The sequence below is a fragment of the Meriones unguiculatus genome, chromosome 11 (genome assembly GCF_030254825.1).
Source record: "Meriones unguiculatus strain TT.TT164.6M chromosome 11, Bangor_MerUng_6.1, whole genome shotgun sequence".
In the NCBI taxonomy this organism is placed as follows: domain Eukaryota; kingdom Metazoa; phylum Chordata; class Mammalia; order Rodentia; family Muridae; genus Meriones; species Meriones unguiculatus.
This window is the reverse complement of record NC_083359.1, coordinates 61622076-61642425: the sequence shown is the minus strand read 5'-3', so window position 1 is coordinate 61642425 and position 20350 is coordinate 61622076. Positions and strand designations below refer to the sequence as shown.

The 20350-nt window shown below is 36.7% G+C and overlaps 1 protein-coding gene across 2 annotated transcripts in view; it reads right to left on the bottom strand.

Moving 5' to 3' along the window:
• Positions 1-5146: 5146 nt before the first annotated feature.
• Positions 5147-20350, bottom strand: part of Kcnt2 (potassium sodium-activated channel subfamily T member 2) — a 383380-nt gene continuing 368176 nt past the window's right edge. For both annotated transcript variants that reach the window (XM_060364407.1, XM_060364409.1), the window contains 2 exons: positions 18673-18757; positions 5147-7603 (listed from right to left, as the gene is read on the bottom strand). In XM_060364407.1, the coding sequence (XP_060220390.1) occupies positions 7492-7603; positions 18673-18757 (197 nt within the window). In that variant the 3' untranslated portion in view covers positions 5147-7491. The remainder of the gene's footprint in view (positions 7604-18672; positions 18758-20350) is intronic.

The window sequence follows — 20350 nt, the reverse complement described above, 5'->3', positions numbered from 1 at the left end:
GTAGTAAGACCTGGAGGGAACAGGAGCTCCACAAGAGAGCAACAGAACCAAAAGATCTGGATACAGGGGTCTTTTATGAGACTGATACTCAAACCAAGGGCCATGAATGGAGATAACCTAGAACCCCTTCTCAGATGTAGCAAATGGCATCTCAGTATCCAGTGAGTATCCTAATAAGGGGAACAGGGACTGTCTCTGACATGAACTCAGTGGCTGGCCCTGAAGGGCGAGCAGCCTTGCCAGGCCACAGAGGAAGACAATACAGACACTCCTGAGGAGACCTGATAGGCTAGGATCAGAGGGAAGGGGAGGAGGACCACCCCTATCAGTGGACTTGGAGAGGGGCATGGAAGGAGAAGAGGGTGGATTGGGAGGGGATGAGGGATGGGGATACAGCTGGGATACAAAGTGAATGAACTGTAATTAATATAAAAATAAAAATTAAAAAATAACAACAAAAAATTGTAACTTCATTATTTTGGCCTGAGTGCACAATACTTCCATAGTTAAAGCATCAAAGTTATTGCTCTGCTTAGTGATCAATCACCTTTCCACCTGGCTAACATCCTCTACTGTTTATTTAGGAAGTGAGGGCTAAGGTCCTACTGGTAGATAAATCCATGTAAGATAGAGTATCTGGAGATTAGTTCAATATTGTATGCACAAAACAAATTACTAACCCTTGATCTTCATCTATGTCTTGTGATTTACGCCATGATAATATTGGATGAATCACAAAGAAATAATTGATTTCAAATTCAGATGGAAATTGCTGTCTTTGATGCAGAAAGATTTTAAATTACTTGGCTAAGTCATATCAAGGTTATATGAACTCAGTAATTGCTTTGATAGTTATTTTCTATATAGAAGTGAACAAACAAAGTGTTGGAGGAATAGAGTGATATCAGAAATTCCTAATTATTTTAATATTGAAGATTGTCTGAAAGCTCACATAATTTTTTAATGGGAGAGGTTTAGTTGGTATCTTTTAATAATGACTGCATAAGAATATTATAAACCTTTGAAGTACTACATTAAAGTCATAAACCATTGCTTTTTGTAGTTAACAATATAATATGTATATATCTTATTACTAGTTGGTTATGAATATTATATATTAAGAATTTCACAAAAACTTAAGAATAGTCTCCATGTCTCAAAGCAATAGTTTAACTAAAGAAAAGGATTTCATTAAATCATTGAGGTTTCTGCACTAACGAGCTGCGATAGAAACAAGATGGGACTAACAATAGGATACTAATCATCTAATATTTCTAATGAACACATAAAGGCGCTGGACTTTAACATGTATCCATATCACAAGCATGTTGGTAAATTTGCATAACTTAACAGGTAAATTGCTAGCTCTCAAAATATGTGCTAAAAATGTTATGTTCTACAATGATCAAAAAGAAAAGAAATCTATGGTTAACTTAGTTTTTAATTTTGTACCAGAAGACAACTGAATATGTTTTTCTGGCTGTTAATTGGATTGCAACTTGTTCCCTAGTGCAAGGACACATTTTGACTTGTCTTAAGAGACAAGTGAGACTTATTCACACCAACTTGGATGATGATGGAAGCTTTTTTTCATTATTATTAATTAAAGTTTATTCACTTTGTACTCAAACTGTAACCCCTCCCTCATCTCCTTCTAGTCCTTTCCTCCCTCCATTCCCCCCAACTCCCCTCCTCCACACAGTCCATTGATAGGGGAGATCCTCCTCCCCTGCTATCTGACCCTAACCTATCAGGTCCATCTTGTGGGCTGGCTAGGTCGCCCCACCTGAGAGAAGTGATCAAGGAGCAGGCAACCGAGTTCATGCCAGTGAGTGCCCCTGCTCACCTACTAGGGAACCCTTAAGGAGAGTGAGCTGCATCTGAGCAGAGGGCCTAGGTCCTCCTCATGCATGGTGCTTGGTTGGTTCATCATTCTCTTCAAGACAACCCCACCTCTGCCCTGTGTCTAGACTTTTTTGGTTCTGTTGTTCTCCTTGTGGAGTTCCTGCCTCTCCAGGTCTTTCTATCTCCCCTTTCTTCCATAAGATTTTCTGCACTCTGCCCAAAGTTTGGCTATCAGCATCTGCTTTGATACCCTGCAGGGTAGAGTCTTTCAGAGGCCCTCTGTGGAAAACTCTTGTCCTGTTGCCTGTTTTCTCCTACTTTCAATGTCTGTCCTGTTTGACCTGATTGAGGATTAAGCATCTTCCCTAAGGTCCTCCTTGTTGTTTAGCTTCTTTAGGACTATAGACTTTACTATGTTTATCCTACCTTATATGTCTAATATCCACTGATAAGTAAGCATATAACTTGTCTTTAAGCTTCTGAGGTACCTCACTCAGGGTGATCTTTTCTAATTCCCACTATTTGCCTGCAAATTTCATGATTTCCTTGTTTTTAATTCCTGAGTAATATTCCATTGTGTAAAGGTACCACAGTTTCTGTATCCATTCCTCAGTTGAGGGGCATCTGGGGTGTTTCCAGGTTCTGGCTATTACAAATAAAGCTGCTAATAACGTGGTCGAGCAAATGTTCTTGTTGTGTACTTGAACATATTTTGCATATATACCTAGGACTGCTATAGCTGGATCTTGAGGAAGCGCTATTCCTAAATGTCTGAGAAAGCACCAGGTTGATTTCCAAAGTGGTTGTACAAGTTTACATTCCCACCAGCAATGGAGGAGGGTTCCTGTTTCTCCACTACCTCTCCAGCATGTGTTGGCCCTTGAGTTTTTGATCTTAGTTTTCTGATGATATATGATGGAATCTTTGAAATAAAGAGCTTAGCCAGGCGCGGTGGCACATGTCTGTAATCCCAGTACTTGGGGAGGCAGAGGCAGGTGGATCTCTGTGGGTTCGAGTCCAGGAGAGCCAAGGCTACACAGAGAAACCCTATCTCAAAAAAAAAATTAAAAAAAATTGAAATAAAGAGCTTTCCCCATTTAGTTAGTAGCAACAAGGCAATGATGTCTGCTTTATTTTCCTTAACATCTTTTTCCATCTGAATGTCAGTCAATTCACAGCTTCTTTTTGCCAGAAACTTAAAATTCAATTCATTAAAACACTATCATGAGGTATTTCTTTCCAAACTGTCACTTTTATCATACTCAGCCCAAGAATTTTGAAATTGTAGAGCTCTGTCAAGTAGTTAATTTGGACATCTTATTAAAGCAAGTAATTTTTTATTTTTCCAAAGTTTTGGAATTTGTAATATTATAGTGAATATGATTATATATGCATAAATACATATATATATATGCTTTGTTAACTATGTATTTATTTGGAGTGTTACTAAGTATTGGGTGATTTTTTAGATTTCTGTTACAATCCTTGTAAAATATAATTATATTTTGCTTAATTTGTTGTTTTATTAATGAAAGGCAATTCAATTGGATAAGAATATAACACAGAATTTAACTATAGATCCACGTATTTTTAAAGTATTACTTACTTTTATCTTAGCTTGACCTATGTATGTAAAGCTGGTTTCTGTAATTTTAGTCTCTTTAAAGTGATGTAAGTAGGAGACCTAACCTGTAAAAGTGTGGGAAACATAACTGACACCCAGTGCCCAATTGTCTACAGACTGAGTGCCTCATAAATCAGAAAATAATCCAGCTAGTCTTTGTTCACTTGTTGAATTTGCCCTGTCTGCCCCTCTGATTTTAGTGGCTGGAGTTTGAAATCACAGTCATTGTACAATGACTTTAACAGAGTACAACTTTTTGTGCATTATTTGCTATTCAGCTTCTGTTGGATCTAACGGAAAGAGAGAGAGAGAGAGAGAGAGAGAGAGAGAGAGAGAGAGAGAGAGAAAGAAAGAAAGAAAGAAAGAAAGAAGGAAGGAAAGTCAGATCTCAGATGACACCTTCTCAACATAGTAAAAAAAGACAAAATAAATACATTATGCCTAAAATACTTCTCTTTAGTCCATACAGTATTTGATAATTTTCTTTTGTAGCTGACAGTATTTAAACGATATCTGTTCTGATGTAATAGTTCAAAGCATAAAATTGCAATAGAGGCCTTAGCAGGAACATCAACCTTCACGGAAGATAAAAAATAAAAACTGGTGGGAAGAATTAACTCTTGGGTGAACACTGGAGTAATTTCAGATTGGTTAGCAAAGAAAACATGAAAACTATGAAGAACTAGATAAGCAACATCCACAGCTTCAGGGTCAAGATAAAGGCTTCTGGGGAAAAGCTCAGCCCGGCTCTAGGTTCACCTGATGACAGCACTGTGGAACGTGGTCTCAACTTTGCTGTACTAAGTGAGCTCACTGGAAGTCTGCTCCAAGGTTCTAGGCAAAGTTGTTCCAAGGCATTCTCCATCCATAGCACTTCTCCAGAGACCCATCTGGCCAGGGTAAGAGCTTCCTTGAGCCATAATGTACTAACAACTGTACATTAACTTAACTGTACAAAAACTCATGGAGCAGCCTGGATGTCCAGATGTCGCTCTGCTTCAGGAGTTAGTCCTTAGGGAGGGCAGAACATGCTTTTCGAAGGACCGTGTATATTCACTAAGTTTTTCAACATCATAATTAGGATGTATAGGAGACAAAATAAAATCTCAGGGCACTCTTAGGCCCACTGCTCCCATGGCTCTGTTCTCTACTTGCTCTTTCTATTCCCATGGCTAAGTCTGTGTTCTCATTAAATACACCCCGGTTACTTCAGGTACCATAGCAACAGAAATAAGAAGAAAGGTGTCTACTGTATGCCTGAAAGAAAAGACCACTTAAAGTTTAAAATCATTTTAATTTTACTGTAGATAGTGATTTTTTTTCTTGATTTTATAAATGAGCATAATGGTACCTGACAGAGTGTTTTTTAAAATATACATATTTTGGTACTCAAAGTAGTTTTATTTCCTCCCCACACCATCTTTATCTTTTACTTCCTGTGGTGCCCCTCTTTCCCCCCTCCTCCTCTTTTCCCTTCCGCCATCCTGAACAATTATTATCCACAGACTGTAGTGTTAAGAAGTAATTCAACAATATTTTCATTTTCCTTTCCACGGCATAACTTTTACATTTGTTTGGGGTTTGATATATAGAAATGACAAAATACTTTTACAGTTTCAAAACATAATTTGTCAAAAGAAAGTTCTTCCTCCATCAAAAACAAGGAATTTTCAATCATCATAAGAAAGAATTTTATTATTATTTATTTTTAAAGCAATTCAATGAAACTGGTAGCAAAATGATACATAGACAATAAGCCAAATAAATTCCTGAAGGGTCATGAGCACAATTACTTCATGTTTTATCTTCATGTACAAGTGTAATAATTGTTAAAAGGCAGCAATTTTTTAAATGTCTTTAATAAGCATCTTTTATTCTTTAAATATCTGGAAAGACTATAAATTATCCTTGTTATAGCAAGCAATATGAATTCTGTCAAATATTAAATTTGGACTAAAATTCATAATCAAAAATAATTATTTTAAAATTTAAGAAACAAAAGTTTTAGTTTTATAGGAAATATAATCATATCCTAGCTTAAAATCCCAGTCTTAGCAACTGTCATAATGCAAAAATACTAAACTTCAGAGCTCATTGCGAAATAGAAGACTTTTTAAAATCTAACATTTATTCCTAAAAGAACTGCAATGGAATAAAAAATGTCAATCTAAAGAAATATCGTATTTGACTAATCATATCCAAATGAAATAAGTCAGTATATTCATATATTTTTGTCTCTAACATACATTAATTCAATTCTGCTTTCAATTTTAACATCACGTGGTGTGTTTTTCAAATTTATTTCACTTTTAGAATACACACCTTTGAACACAATCATGACTTTTAAGACATGCTGTCAATTTTAGGCAACATGTTCTAATCATACCTCTCTGAAAATCAGAGCACATCTCTCTGTTTTGAGGAAATTCATGTTTTTTCATATTCCTAATTATGGGTAATGTAAAGTACTGGTAATAAAAAGTACATTATATATTCTCTTGTCAAATGTAAAATGGATAGAAAATTTCATTTTATGTTTTATGTTCTTATTTTGCTGTATAATTATTAGAAGGACATAAGGCGTCATTTCTAAAAGAATTTCTTTTTCTTTTCTATGATCTGTTTCATTATGATAAGAAAGAACAAAAACATTACATGAATTATTGTAGGTTGCAGTCACTCAGTGTCAAGTTTGTGAATAAAGAAATAGATAAAAATTAGAATTTTGAGTTTGCAAATGTGCCAATATATCTCTCCTGGGAAAACTTTACTACTCTATGAAATTTGATAAACTCCAAATGTATTTATTATTTTGTGAGTTTTAATGCATTTATGAAGAGGAAAAAGTAGGGAATAAAGACAAAAAAAAGCACTCCAATATTAAAATTTTCTGTCAAATTCTGAATAGTTCATATTAAATTTAAAACACAGGGAATGTCTATGCTAGTGATGTTCTTCCTTATTATGCTAAGGTATAGATATGTTTTATTATTTTACATTAAATCAAACTAAGTGTGAGTATTTAATATCAAAGACATTTGGAGAATGCTTAAGGTTTTTTAAGTGTCCCCATGGTCCATAAAATATATAAATACTCTTTTTCAACTTTAAATAATTTTCCTAGTGAATTTTATTATATAGTAAAATGAAAAACATTAAAACCCAACAGTAACGGAGGTCATTACTGCTCATCTGACATATACAGGTAATATTCCAGTTCTCACATTCATATTAGCTGAAAAGATAGGCATTGTTTTTTCTATGGTAGGCATTATTTAGGAGAACAAAAATATTTTCTCTTAAGTACACTTTTCTTGCGCAAAATCTGCAGTAGATGTAAAATTACCAAAAAGCTCAGGTGCGTAATATTTTTCTGTGTTTTAGTTTCTTCTGTAAAATTAAACATGCTGTGGATATCACAGATTATGTAATGAATACAATAACATATGGAAAGACAGACATTAATGACTCTAAAGATCTATTCTGAAGCAAACTATGATGCTTAGACCGAAGTCAGCTACATAAGTTAGTGGTTAATCTCTAGACAGAGATAAGAATACATTCTTAATGGGCTCAATTTTAGAAACAGTAATCGAAAACAATATAGTGAAATAAATAATTATCAAAAGAAAACCAGTCTTCTGTGTCCTTGTGATATACTGAACATAGGCAGATTTTTTTTTAAATTTTCATACATCCTACTAACGTAATAATTTAAAATTGGCTGCCTACAGTTCTGATTATTCTTAAAGAATTAAAGATCATATTTTTAACTTCTGCATCTTATGTTTATTTTCAGAATCTCCCACTGATGAAATTTAAATATTAACCAGAGGAATGTCAATAAATACCACTTTAGGTCTCAAAATGATCTGTACTACTAAGAGAATAAATTTTGTTTCTAAATACAAGAAAAGTGAGAATTGAATACATTCCAGTCAGGTTCTTGGGACCATCTGCAACCCTTTAGTGATTTCAAGCAAGATCCTGTAGGGAAAATAAAGTCTCTTATTTTCTTTTCATCAGAGTTGTGTTTCCTCCCGAGAATCTTGAACAGCAGCATTGCAGATGCTGTTTTTCCTACTGGGTTCACTGTTCGGAAGGTAGGACAGTGGATCGGGTCGGATCAAATATCTACCAAAGAAAAACAAAGCAAGAAGCTGTATTAATAAATCAGGGAAACCCTATTTCAAAGCGTCAGTTGAAATATTCAGTTATTATGTGTTCTATCTGTAAATTATCTAAAATATTACTGTATAAACAGCTGATGGGAAGACTCACTGTAATTAGCCTTTCATGATTAGGGGATAAATACTAATGAATGAAGTATCACTCTTTTAAATTATAAAGCTTAATTGGTCAAAACTCCATAATATATTTTCCTCCCAAGTTTATTTTTATATTAATGTGCGTTGGTGTTTTGCCTGCATACATATCTGTGTTGGTATGTATCTGCATACATACTTGAGCTGTAGACAGTTGGGGGCTGTTGTGTGGGTGCTGGGAATTGAACCCAGGTCCTCTGGAAGAGCAGCCAGTGCTCTAAACCTCTGAGCCACCTCTCCAGCCTCCATAATATATTTTCATTTCTACTTTCTACCATAAACTGGCTATTTTCTATTAATACCTATATTATAACCATCATTAAATCAGTGATTCATTTGCTCTTTCCCTTATTTTTATCATTCATATACTTAAGAATTTGTTGTAGGTGATTTGAAACGTCTAATTTACATATTTAACCACAGTTATGGCCACAGTTACGGGAAATACGCCAACATTCGGATTACTTGGAAAATTGTTCATTTGGTCTAAGATCTGATATTTAAGAAAATAATACTGAAGTACAAAAGGCAACTTATATTTTTAACTTCTTCTTTTTGCTTGTTGGTTATTCAATGTTATTTGGTCTTATTATGTAGTTCTAACTGGCCCAGTGTTCTTGCTGAAGTCCAGGCTGGCTTCAAAATTGCAGAGATATTCTTGTCTCTTTCTGCAACTGTTGGGGTTACATGTGCATGCCACCATGTGATTCTTCAAAAACCTTTCTTAATAAATTGTGTAAGTCAGTAAGAAAATTTGAAAAGAAAAGAACATTTGACAAACTCAAATGTTCCATTAATATTCAGATTTGTTCGAGGGGAGGATTCTTCATTCTATGAAATCATATGTGGCATTATTAAGTGCCAGAAGTTCATAACACGAAAAATAAACACACACACAAACAGTCTAAATGATCTCTGTTCTGTCAAAGACTATAAAATAACTTATTGAACAAATGTAAAGAAGAAAAGGGATTTCTAAAGAGCTCCCAAACAGAAGAGAACAGGATAATACTTTATTAAGGGGTTTAGGCTATTTATTTTTATTTTTTATATTAATTACAGTTTATTCGCATTGTATCCCAGCTGTAACCTCCTCTCTCATTCCCTCCCAATTCCACCCCCCCCTCTTCTCCTCCCAAGCCCCTCTCCAAGTCCATTGATAGGGGAGGTCTTCCTGCCTTTCCATCTGACCGTAGCTTATCAGGTCTCATCAGGCCTGGCTACATTGCTCTCCTTTGTGGCCTGGCAAGACTGTTACCCCCTCTGGAGGTGGTGTGTGTGTGTCAAAGAGTAGGCCACAGAGTTCATGTCAGAGACAGTCCCTGTTCCCATTACTAGGGAACTCACTTGGATACTGAGCTGCCATGGGCTACATTTGTGCAGGGGTTCTAGGTAATATCCATGAATGGTCCTTGTTTGGAGTATCAGTCTCAGAAAAGACCCCTGTGTCCAATTTTTTTTTGGTACTGTTGTTCACTTTGTGGAGCTCCTGTCCTCTCCAGGTCTTACTATCTCCCCCCTTCTTTCATATGATTCCCTGCACTCTGCCCAAAGTTTGGTTATGAGTCTGAGCATCTACTTTGATATACTGCTGGGTAGAATCTTTCAGAGGCCCTGTGTAGTAGGCTCCTGTCTTATTTCCTGTTTTCTCCTTCTTCCAGTTTCCATCCTGTTTGTTTTTCTGAGTGAGGGTTGATCACCCTACCCAGGGTCCTCCCAGAAAACAGAATTACAAAGACCATGCCAAACTAACTAACAGGCAACAACAGGCAGTGAGGAAGAGCTGTTCCTTGGTATATTTAGAAAGGGAGTTTGGCTAGACAGCAGGTTAGACCAGGAAGTAGTGGTAGGTGAAGTTAGAAAGAATGGCAGCAAAGAGATAATGAGACTTAAATAATGGCTTTCTAGGATAATATATCCAGGGGAAGATAAAAGCAGAATTCCACATTACTATAATAATTTCAGAAGGAAGTACACAAAGGAATAAGAAACTAATTTAAAAATGAATACTTAGCAGTGATTGTACTCTTCTTAAAACCTGGAGGGAAAAATATTCATGTAACACAGCCCTTCATACATATGATGGATGAGACAACTGAAAGCACACAGTCCAATTTCTTCAATCAAATAAAAGTTGAAATTAGTGTCCTTGGCTCTATTATTAGGATTTCACTATCTATGCACACTGCTTTCTAATTACTTGAAATTTCAATAGCTTTGTAGATCAATGAAGAAAACTAATAGCACACATTAAATCTTTTAACGATATTTCATCTAGTGATTTATTGTTTCAGAATCAAATTAATGTTGCTTCTTCATTTGGAATAAACTTCTAGAAGCAAATTTTTAGGAAGAAAAACACAAAAAGTAAAGTATAATAATTCATTATCCAGTAAATCCAATGATGTGACAAACACTGCTTTCCACATTATATTGCTACAAACCAGAGTTCAACAAAGCAGATTCCTTTGTTTCTCCTTCGATTTGCTGCTTGTCATGGTAGGTATGACACTGTGCCACAGCTTGAGTTCTGCTGAGCCTTTGGTCAGTGCCACAACTACAAACACTGCAGTATTTTGAGGACCACATTTTCATGTCACTTAAGTTGATTATTTTAATTAAATTAAAAAAAAACTGTTCAGAGAGCAGGAAATTCCTTGCATACATTTCTGGTTTACTAGGTGTACTGTAAATACATGTTCTGGTCATAGTCTGAAAAGTTTCACAATTCATTTGAAGTCATAAACATACATATATGATAGAAAACATGTTCATAGAACCAAAAGATTAACAATACCAATTTCAAACGTACTGTTAAAATTAATCATGCACAGTTGATGTGGTAGGCTTGATGAATTATGGAATACAAATAGAGTGACTCTAACAAGGGAACAAACAGAAGGATCAGTTATGATTGTTTAAAAAAAGAATGTTCATATTAAGTTTGGATATTTTCTAAAAAACCGCTCTTTAAAATTGGTTTAAAGGAAATAAAATGTACAAATATGGATGATAAATAAACTATTTGTTAAATTTCATTATAGTAACATACTTAAACAAGCCTTCACCATGGAGCCAGTGCACTCTAAAGTTTTCCCACAGAGTTTTATCCTTTAAAAATTCAACATCATCAAATATAATTTCTGACAAGCTCATAAAAACCCTAATATATTAAAGTCATGATCATCTGAAGACCAACAGGGACAACTAACCCAGTCCCATGGGGGCTTTCAGAGACTTAGACATCAACTAAGGAGCATGCATAACCTGAGCATAGGCTCCCTGCACACATGTAAGCAGATGGGTGGCTTGGTCTTCATATGGAGCTAGTGGCAAGTGGAGGAGGCCTGTTTCTAACATGGACTCTTTTTCCTGCTTTTGAATCACTTTCCTCTGGCAGGACTGCCTTGCCTGGCCTCCAGGGATGAAGATAAGAGCAGTACTGATGTGACTTGATGCGCTGGGGAAGGTTAATACAGAGGGAGGTGGCTCCCCTTCTCTGAGGTGAAAGGGAGAAGGGAAGGGAAAAGAAAGGGAATGGGGAGGTACTGGGGAGATGGAAGGGAAGGGGAATCCTCAGGATGTAAGTAAATAAACTAATAAAAAATAATTGCAATCTTGAGCAAAATCAGAAAGCAGGAACCATTACATGAGAAACAAATGGTAGTGTTTCACTAATGGTCATGTTGCAAAATGCATTCTAAATACTTATGTTTATATCCATATATTTGTTTTGTTGTTCACCATGGTCAGAGAAGTTTTGTTGTTTTTTTTTTCAAGCAGGCAGAAGTAAATGGAGTGATGTCACATTCCATATACTTCACCAGGAGCTGAGGGAGGTACTACTGGCAGCTGATTGCTGAGAGATGGAGAGCTACATATCTTTAGGGATATGGTCACTGGTAGATTGTCCGTGCACAAATGGATGCAAATAGTTAGCACTTATTTGACTCAGATGGTTAAAAATAAGAGTAAAAATATAAACAGGACACAAAAGGCAGAAGGGTTATGTGTTGAATAGTTCCAAGAGGAGTTAGAGGGTGGTGATAGGAAGGATCTGATTACTATTCATTCTATATGTGGATGACATTTTGAATGCCTACATAAAATTATTAAAAATTAGTATAAATGGACATAATACAAATACAGTATGTATTTACTAGGATTTTGTTATACTATCTACTAGAAAGGAAATCTTGTTTGACTGATTTATTAAAAATTTAATTTATCCTCAAAATGCTAACCATAATATTAATAGATACGCAGCAATTTTACTTCCAAGTGCATCCCTAAGAGAAGTGAAAACATGCATCCATAAAAACGTCACAATAGTGTGTTTGATGATGTCTTTGTGTACTGTGTAAAGATTGTCTGTATTACTCAAAAGCTGATTTCTGTGGCAGAGATCTGATTACAGGTCATTATGACGCATCTCCTGACTCACTATTTTATAAACTTTGTCTCTAGCACCTTCTGGTTGGTTAAGTTAAAAAGCTAAACAACCAATATTTGGGCAGGAGATGAAGGCAGAACTGAACACAGTGAGAGGGTGTCAGGTGGAGATCAGAGAGGCGAGTTACCATTGGGATACTGATAAAGAAGCAGGTGCCAGAACAAAACTAAGATGGCAGGTAATAGGTTACCTGGTAGGATGTAAACCAGGCCAGTATTGTCTGGTTAGAACAGCTGAGTTTCTGCCCCAACATAGTGCCTAAAACTTACAATAAATAGAAAGGTCTTCATGTCATTAATCAGAGCAAGGGCAGGCATAGAAAACCATATGTTACAATACCATATCCCAAGAGTAAATATCCAGAAATCAGTGTTAAATAACAATGCTGCGAAAATAAAATGTGTCCAATCCACAGTGAATATTATTTGGAAGTAAAGCGACTGTAGTAATGCCACATAATTAATCCTTTATTATATTTTTTCAATGAAGAAATAAAATAACAAAGAATACCTGCCATATGATACTATTTACTTGAAAGTTTATGGCTACAAGAAGTCCTGTAAAGACAGAATGTGGATTAATGAGTGAGCACAGCAGCAAGAGTGGGAGGGCAGAAGACAAGGATGGATTGCTTAACCCATTTGGTGGTGTAAGACTTCTTTAAGGAGGACTGAAATGACCCAAATTGTATCATGATGACTTTTGCATAGCCACAGGATATATTTAAAGACATTGACTTGCATATTTCCATCAATGTGATCCACTATATAAACAAACTGAAGGAGAAAAACCACACAATCATCTCCTTAGATGCTGAAAAACCATTTGACAAAATCCAACATCCATTCATGTTTAAATTCTTGGAGAGATCAGGGGTACAAGGCACATACCTGAACATAGTAAAGGCAATATACAGCAAGCCTATAGCCAATATCAAACTAAACAGAGAGAAACTTAAATCAATCCCACTGAAATCAGGGACAAGGCAAGGCTGCCCATCTCTCCATATTTCTTCAACATAGTTCTTGAAGTCCTTGCTAGAACAATAAGACAATTAAAGGAGATCAAGGGGATACAAATTGGAAAGGAAGAAATCAAAGAATATTCCCAATGTATAAATTGTATGCTTTTTATCTTAAGAAATATTTAAATGTATCTTCTATTATAATAAATGTAAAGATATACAAAGTAATTAAATTTATTCCTACAAGAAAGTAGAACCCAGTAGCACAAAGAAGATAAAGGAAACATCAAATGGGATGGTACCAAGGCAAAAGGTTGTGGACAGTGAAAGAATGATCAACAAAATAAAAAATATAAAGTGGGAGATAGTTTTTGAAATATTTGTTTAAAAAATTGTTAGAATATTTAGACTATATGGAGAGTTCAATCAAATTAACAACATCAAAACCCAAAGTATGAATGCAAATAAAAGATCTACAAATGGCAGGAAGCAATAGTTCTCATACAAATTCCCAATAAGAATATAAAAATATTCTAGAAACATCCAATCATTAGATGAATACAAATCAAAAATAAAATGATTATCTCACATCTACTAGAACAGCTATTATTAAAAAAAATAGAGATCAAATATTGCTAGAGATGTAGGAAAACAGAAATTCTTTTTGGGAATGATGAGAGCTACAATCTACTGGCAGATAGGTTTCTGAGCTTTTCTTCTGGGGGTTATGTTGTTGGTCAACTGAGGAGGATGATCTAGTCCTCATAGCATATTCCTAGACAATATGAAATGAAGAGAGTGAGATCAACACAGGCACTCCTTGCTTTAGATCTGGAGGCAGTGGCAAGTTACCTTAAACTCTTGCTGCTGTTATTTTTCCAACATAGTGGCTGGGGTCTAACACGGACTGAAAAGCAGGCTTTCTTAAAAATTCTGTTGTGTACCACAATTTCTGTATCCATTCCTCATTTGAAGGACATCTGGGTTGTTTCCAGCTTCTGGCTATTACAAATAGAGCTGCTACAAACATGGTTGAGAATGTCTCTTGTTGTACACTTGAGCATACTTTGGATATATGCTTAGAAGTGCTATAGCTGGATCTTTTATTATTTTTTTAAAGAACTTTCTTAGTGTTTATAAGTATTATTTAAAAAATATTATTATTATTTATTGCAATTTATTCAATCTGTATTCCAGCTGTAACCCCCTCCCTCGTCTTCTCCCAATCCCACCTTCCTGCCCCTATGCCCCTCCCCTAGCCCACTGACAAGGGAGTGGAAGAAGCTAAGCAAGAAGAAGTACCGTGGGTAAGATGCCCAATCCTCATGCAGAAAGGTAAATGGGATGGACATCAGAAAAGGGAGAAAACGGAATAGAACAGGAGCCTTTTAGAGAGAGCCTCTGACTCTACCCAGAAGGGTATTAAAGCAGATGCTGAAACTCATAGCCAAACTTTTGGCAGAGTGCAGGGAATCTTATGGAAAAAAAAAAAAAAGGAGATAGAGGGGCAGGAACTCCACAAGGAAAACATCTGAACCAAAAAATCTGGCCCAGGGGTTTTTTCTGAGACTGATACTACAATGAAGAACCATTCATGGAGATAACCATAGAACCCCTGTACAGATGTAGCCCATGGCAGCTCAGTCTCCAAGCGGGTTCTCTAGCAAAGAGAACAGGTGAACTCTGGCTTGCTCTTTAATCAGGCCACAGAGAAAGATAATGCAGCCAGTCCTGATGATACCTGATAGGCTAGGGTCAGAGAGAAGGGGAGAAGGTCCTACCCTATCAGTGGACTGGGGAAGGGAGAAGAGGGAGGGAGGGCGAGGTTGGGAGGGGATGAAGGAGGGAACTAGAGCTGGGATGCAAAGTGAATAAATTGTAATAAAAAATAAATTCAAAACAAGAATTTCTAGTCTAGCTGGTGGTGGCGGCACACACCTTAAATCCCAGCACTCAAGAGGCAGAGGCAGATGGATTTCAGTGACTTTGAGGCTACCCTGTTCTACACAGTGAATTCCAGGACAGCTAAGGTTAAAACAGGAACCCTGTCTCAATTTTTTTTTCTTTTCTTATGTTTGCACTATCAACTGTAGAAGAATTGTTTCAAACTTACTGATGCACTTTTGTTCATATGCAGGTAAGCCACCTATTACTACATCCATGAACTTTGTCCCCTAACTCCCTTTTCAGGGTCATTGTTACATTGCTCAAATGTCTCTTGAAATACTTCACGTGCCTTCTATGCAGAACATTTTCTTTCAGCATTTTTCCAGCCCTGGAATGTCCTCCACTACCCAACAAAACAAATCCTATGTAAATTTCAGAGGGTACTTGATATCTCCCATTCTTTGTATCTCCTCCACCTTGAAGTAATGTCTTTCTCTTTGAACTCAGTGAAGCACCACTTAACATTAACATAATCAAAGAAATTTATTACATGACAAAAGTCACATCCTATTTTCAATTTCTTGTGATTAAACTATAATTTTAACTAGGTGCAAACTCTTTGAATTATGGAAAACTCTCATTATACCTTCTGTATCCCATTTTCAGGGTAGTGTCATTACTATTCTATATGCACAGTTTATCCTTTTAGTATCATAGCTCTTAATGGGTCGTGTGAGTTATGGTCACATATCAGATATCCTGCATATAAGATATTTACATTACAACTCAGAAGAGTAGCAAAATTACAGCTATAACATGGCAACAAATAATTTTATGGTTGGGGATCACTACAACAGGAGGAGCTATGTTAAAGGGTCACACAACATTAGGAAGATTGAAAACTACTTTTTCAGGTCCCTCTCTCAGACCCTTTTCTACTCTATTTTGTTGTATTTTATATTTGCCTGAGGAAATTTAACAATTGTTAGAAGTATATATTGTTTCCCGGTTCTGGCTATTACAAACAAAGCTGCTATGAACATGGGTGAGCAACTGTCCTTGTTGTATACTTAACCATATTTTGGATATATGCCTAGGAGTGGTATAGCTAGATCTTGAGGAAGTGCTATTCCTAATTGTCTGAGAAAGAACCAGATTGATTTGGAAAGTAGTTGTACAAGTTTACATTCCCACCAGCAATGGAGGAGTGTTCCTCTTTCTCCAAATCCTCTCCAGCATGCATTATCACTTGAGTTTTGATCTTAGCCATTTTGATGGGTATAAGGTGAAATCTCAGGGTTGTTTTGATTTGCATTTCCCTGATGACTAAGGATGTTGAGCATGTCCCTCAATGGAGGAATGGATACAGAAATTGTGGTACATTTACACAATGGAATACTACTCAGCAATTAAAAATAAGGAAATCATGAAAATTTCAGGCAAATGGTGGGGATCTAGAAAAGAGGTATCCCAGAAGCGGAAAGACACACACAGTATATACTGACTTATAAGTGGATATCAGACATATAATATAGGATAACCGTAATAAAATCCGTACACCTAAAGAAGCTAAGCAAGGAGGACCCTGGGTAAGATGATCAGTCCTCACTCAGAAAGACAAACAGGATGGACATTGGAAGAGGGAAAGGAACCTAATATAAAGAGTCTCTGAACGACTCTACCCAACAGTGTATCAAAGCAGATGCTGAGACTCATAATCAAGCTTTGGGCAGAGTGCAGGGAATCTTCTAAAAGAAGGGAGAGATAGTAAGACCTGGAAAGGACAGAAGCTCTACAAGGAGAGCAACAGAACCAAAAAATCTGGGCACAGGGGTCTTTTCTGAGATTGATACTCCAACCAAGGATCATTCATGAATATAATCTAGATAACCTAGAACCCCTGCTCAGATGTAGCCCATGGCAGCTCAGTATCCATGTGGGTGTCCTAGGAAGGGGAACAGGGACTGTCTCTGACATGACTCAGTGGCTGGCTCTTTGATCACCTCCCTCTGAGGGGAGAACAGCCTTGCCAGTCCACAGAGGAGAACAATGCAGCCAGTCCTGATGAGCCCTGATAGTTTAGGGTCAGATGGAAGGAGAGGAGGACCTTCCCTATCAGTGGACTTGGATAGGGCATGGGAGGATATGAGGGAGTGTGGGATTGGGAGGGAATGAGGGAGAGGGCTATGGCTGGGATACAAAATGAATAAATTGTAATTAATATAAAAAATTTAATTAAGTTCATGTTAGAAATAATTCTTGTCCTACTTACTAGAGAACCCACTTGGATACTGAGCTACCATGGGCTACACCCAAGCAGGGGTATTAGGATACATCCATGCATGGTCCTTGGTTGGAGAAACAGTCTCATAGAAGATCCCTGTGCCCTGATATATTTGGTCCTTGTGGAGCTCTTGTCCTCTCTAGGTCATACTAACTCCCCTTTCTTTCATATGATTTCCTGCACTCTGCCGAAGGTTTGGTTATGAATCTCTGCATCTGCTTTGATACACTGCTAGTTAGAGTCTTTCAGAGGCCTTCTGTGGTAGACTCCTGTCCTGTTACTTGTTTTCTCCTACTTCCAATGTCGATGTCCTTTGTCTTTCTAAGTGAGGATTGATTATCTTACCCAGGGTCCTCTTTCCTGTTTATCTTCTTTAGGTGCACACATTTTAGGATGTTTATCCTATCTTATAATAAATGAGTATATACCGTGTGTGTCTTTCTGCTCCTGGGATATCTCACTCAGGATGATCGTTTGTAGATCCCATCATTTGCCTGCAAATTTCTTGATATCCTCATTTTTAATTGCTGAGGAATATTCCTTTGTGTAAAAGTACTACAATTTTTGTATCCATTCTTCCATTGATGGACATCTGGGTTGTTTCCAGGTTCTGGCTATTATGAGTAAAGCTGCTACAAAGATGGTTGAGCAAATGTCCTTGTTGTGTACTTGAGCATCTTCTGGATGACTGGCTCATTTATCTCCCCCCACCCACCACAACCCAAGGGAGAAACAGTCTTGCTAGGCCACAGAGGAGGACATTGCAGCCAGTCCTGAAGATACCTGATCAGCTAGGGTCAGATGGAAGGGGAGGAGGACCTTTGCTATCAGTGGACTTGGGAGGGGCCAGGGAGGAGATGAGGGAGGGAGGGTGTGATTAGGAGAGAAAGAGGGAGAGGGCTATGGCTGGGATACAAATGAATGACCTGTGATTAAAATAAAAAATAAAAAAAATTAATTAAAAAAAGAAGTATATATTGTTGGGTATCTCACTTTTCCTTTGAGCTGTTCTCCAATTATAGTATAGATTTTCTATTATTTTTGCAAAGGTGTGTTTGCCCAGAGACTAGAGTATGTTTGCTACTGTTATATCACATAGAAAGCCCACTTTTCAATAATTCTACTCAGAGAAGTACTACAAAAGAAACACAGGGATGCATATTTTTGCTTAAAATAGCATTTTCAAGGCATTCTCATCACAAGGACAAATAAAGGATTATAATAGTTAGTCGTACCTAAGGTAGATTAGTAGTTTACGTATCTGTAATGTGATATAGGAGATCAACTTACACAACGTCATTCAGCTCCAGCCTGGTGTCTGGTGATGGATTAATCAAGATGTACGAAAGGGTGCTTTGATGATCATTCATTTCATCTAAAAGATAAATAAATGTCAAGAATGTTATATTATTCACATAAAATCACAGCAATTACTGCACTTGTGTTCAAATCATGTATTTGTCAATTAGAACTTCCTGTAGGAATTTTTATTATTATTTTTAATGGGTGTAGGTTTGATTCTCACACTATTGTCATTAGAAATATCTACAGAGTACCTACTTTTTGTTCCAGTAGATGGTGAAGAGAAAGTATCTAATTCTATTCAGGGTAACCATAATTACATTCTCTCTTAAAAGCCATTAAAAAACATTTTTACTAAAGAAACAGATATGAGATATTTATTTGATTCATTTCCCTTTATAGAAATTAAAAATAATTAAAAGTGAGCCACGATGTGGTTGCTGGGAATTGAACTCAGGACCTCTAAAAGAGTAGTCAGTGCTCTTAACTACTGAACCATCTCTCCAGCTCCTTGTTCATTTATTTCTCCCTGGTGGGATGACCTAGCCAGCCCACAGAGGAAGAGGATCCAGGCAGTCCTGATGGGATCTGATAGCTTAGGGTCAGATAGTAAGGGAGGAGGATTTTCCCTATCAGTGTATGAGGGAGGAATATAGAGGAAGGAAGAAGGAGGGAGGTTGGACCAGGGGAGATGTGGGAGGCGGCTACCACTGAGATACAAAGTGAATAAATTGTAAAATAATAATAATAATAATAATAAATAATAATAAATAGAGCTGCTATGAATATAAAAAAGTAATTAGAAGTAAACATTATCCTAGAGAATGCTGACATAGGAAATCTCCTAAAAAAACAATCTAGTAAGATGTATTTAAAAGGTATTAAAGATAGTTTTAAAAATATGCACAGGTATAATATGCATATATTCATGGCACAAATTGCTTCTTTTCAAAGAATGCAAAGAATCCTGTGTAAAATAATTTAACCATACATTTTAACAGTATTACACTGACAAACATTTTTCTTCTGAAACAACATAATGTAAGTACTATGCTTTAAGAGTCAATCGAATGTGTACCCCCAATCCAGACACTCTTGTATTGGAAGCTTGTTTCTCATTGACCATTTTGGGAAATGGTAGGATACTGTGAGGAAACAGGTCCCCAGAGCACCACACTACTTCCTGAATTAGTTCTTATTATGTAAGAAGTGGGAAATAGTAAGAGCTGGAGAGGACAGGAACTCCACAAGGAGAGCAACAGAACAAGAAAATTTGAACACAGGGAACTTCCCAGAGACTCATACTCCAACCAAGGACTATTCATGGAGATAACCTAGAACCCTGACAATGCAGCCACTTCTGATGAGAACTGATAGACTAAGATCAGAAAGAAGGAGAGGAGGACCTCCCTTATCAGTGGACTTGGGGAGGGGCATGCATGCAGAAAGGGGGGGGAGGGTGGGACCTGGAGGGGAGGAGGGAGGGGCTTATGGGGGGATACAAAATGAATAAAGTGTAATTAATAAAAGTTAAAAAAAATAGATCAAGTTATCTTAAAAGAGCAAGTCTTCAATCTCTGCTCCTTGCAAGTTTGCTTTTTATCTGACCCTGTACTTTTCTATTACGTGTACATATTGGTGTGATGTAACATAGCCAAAAGGCCAT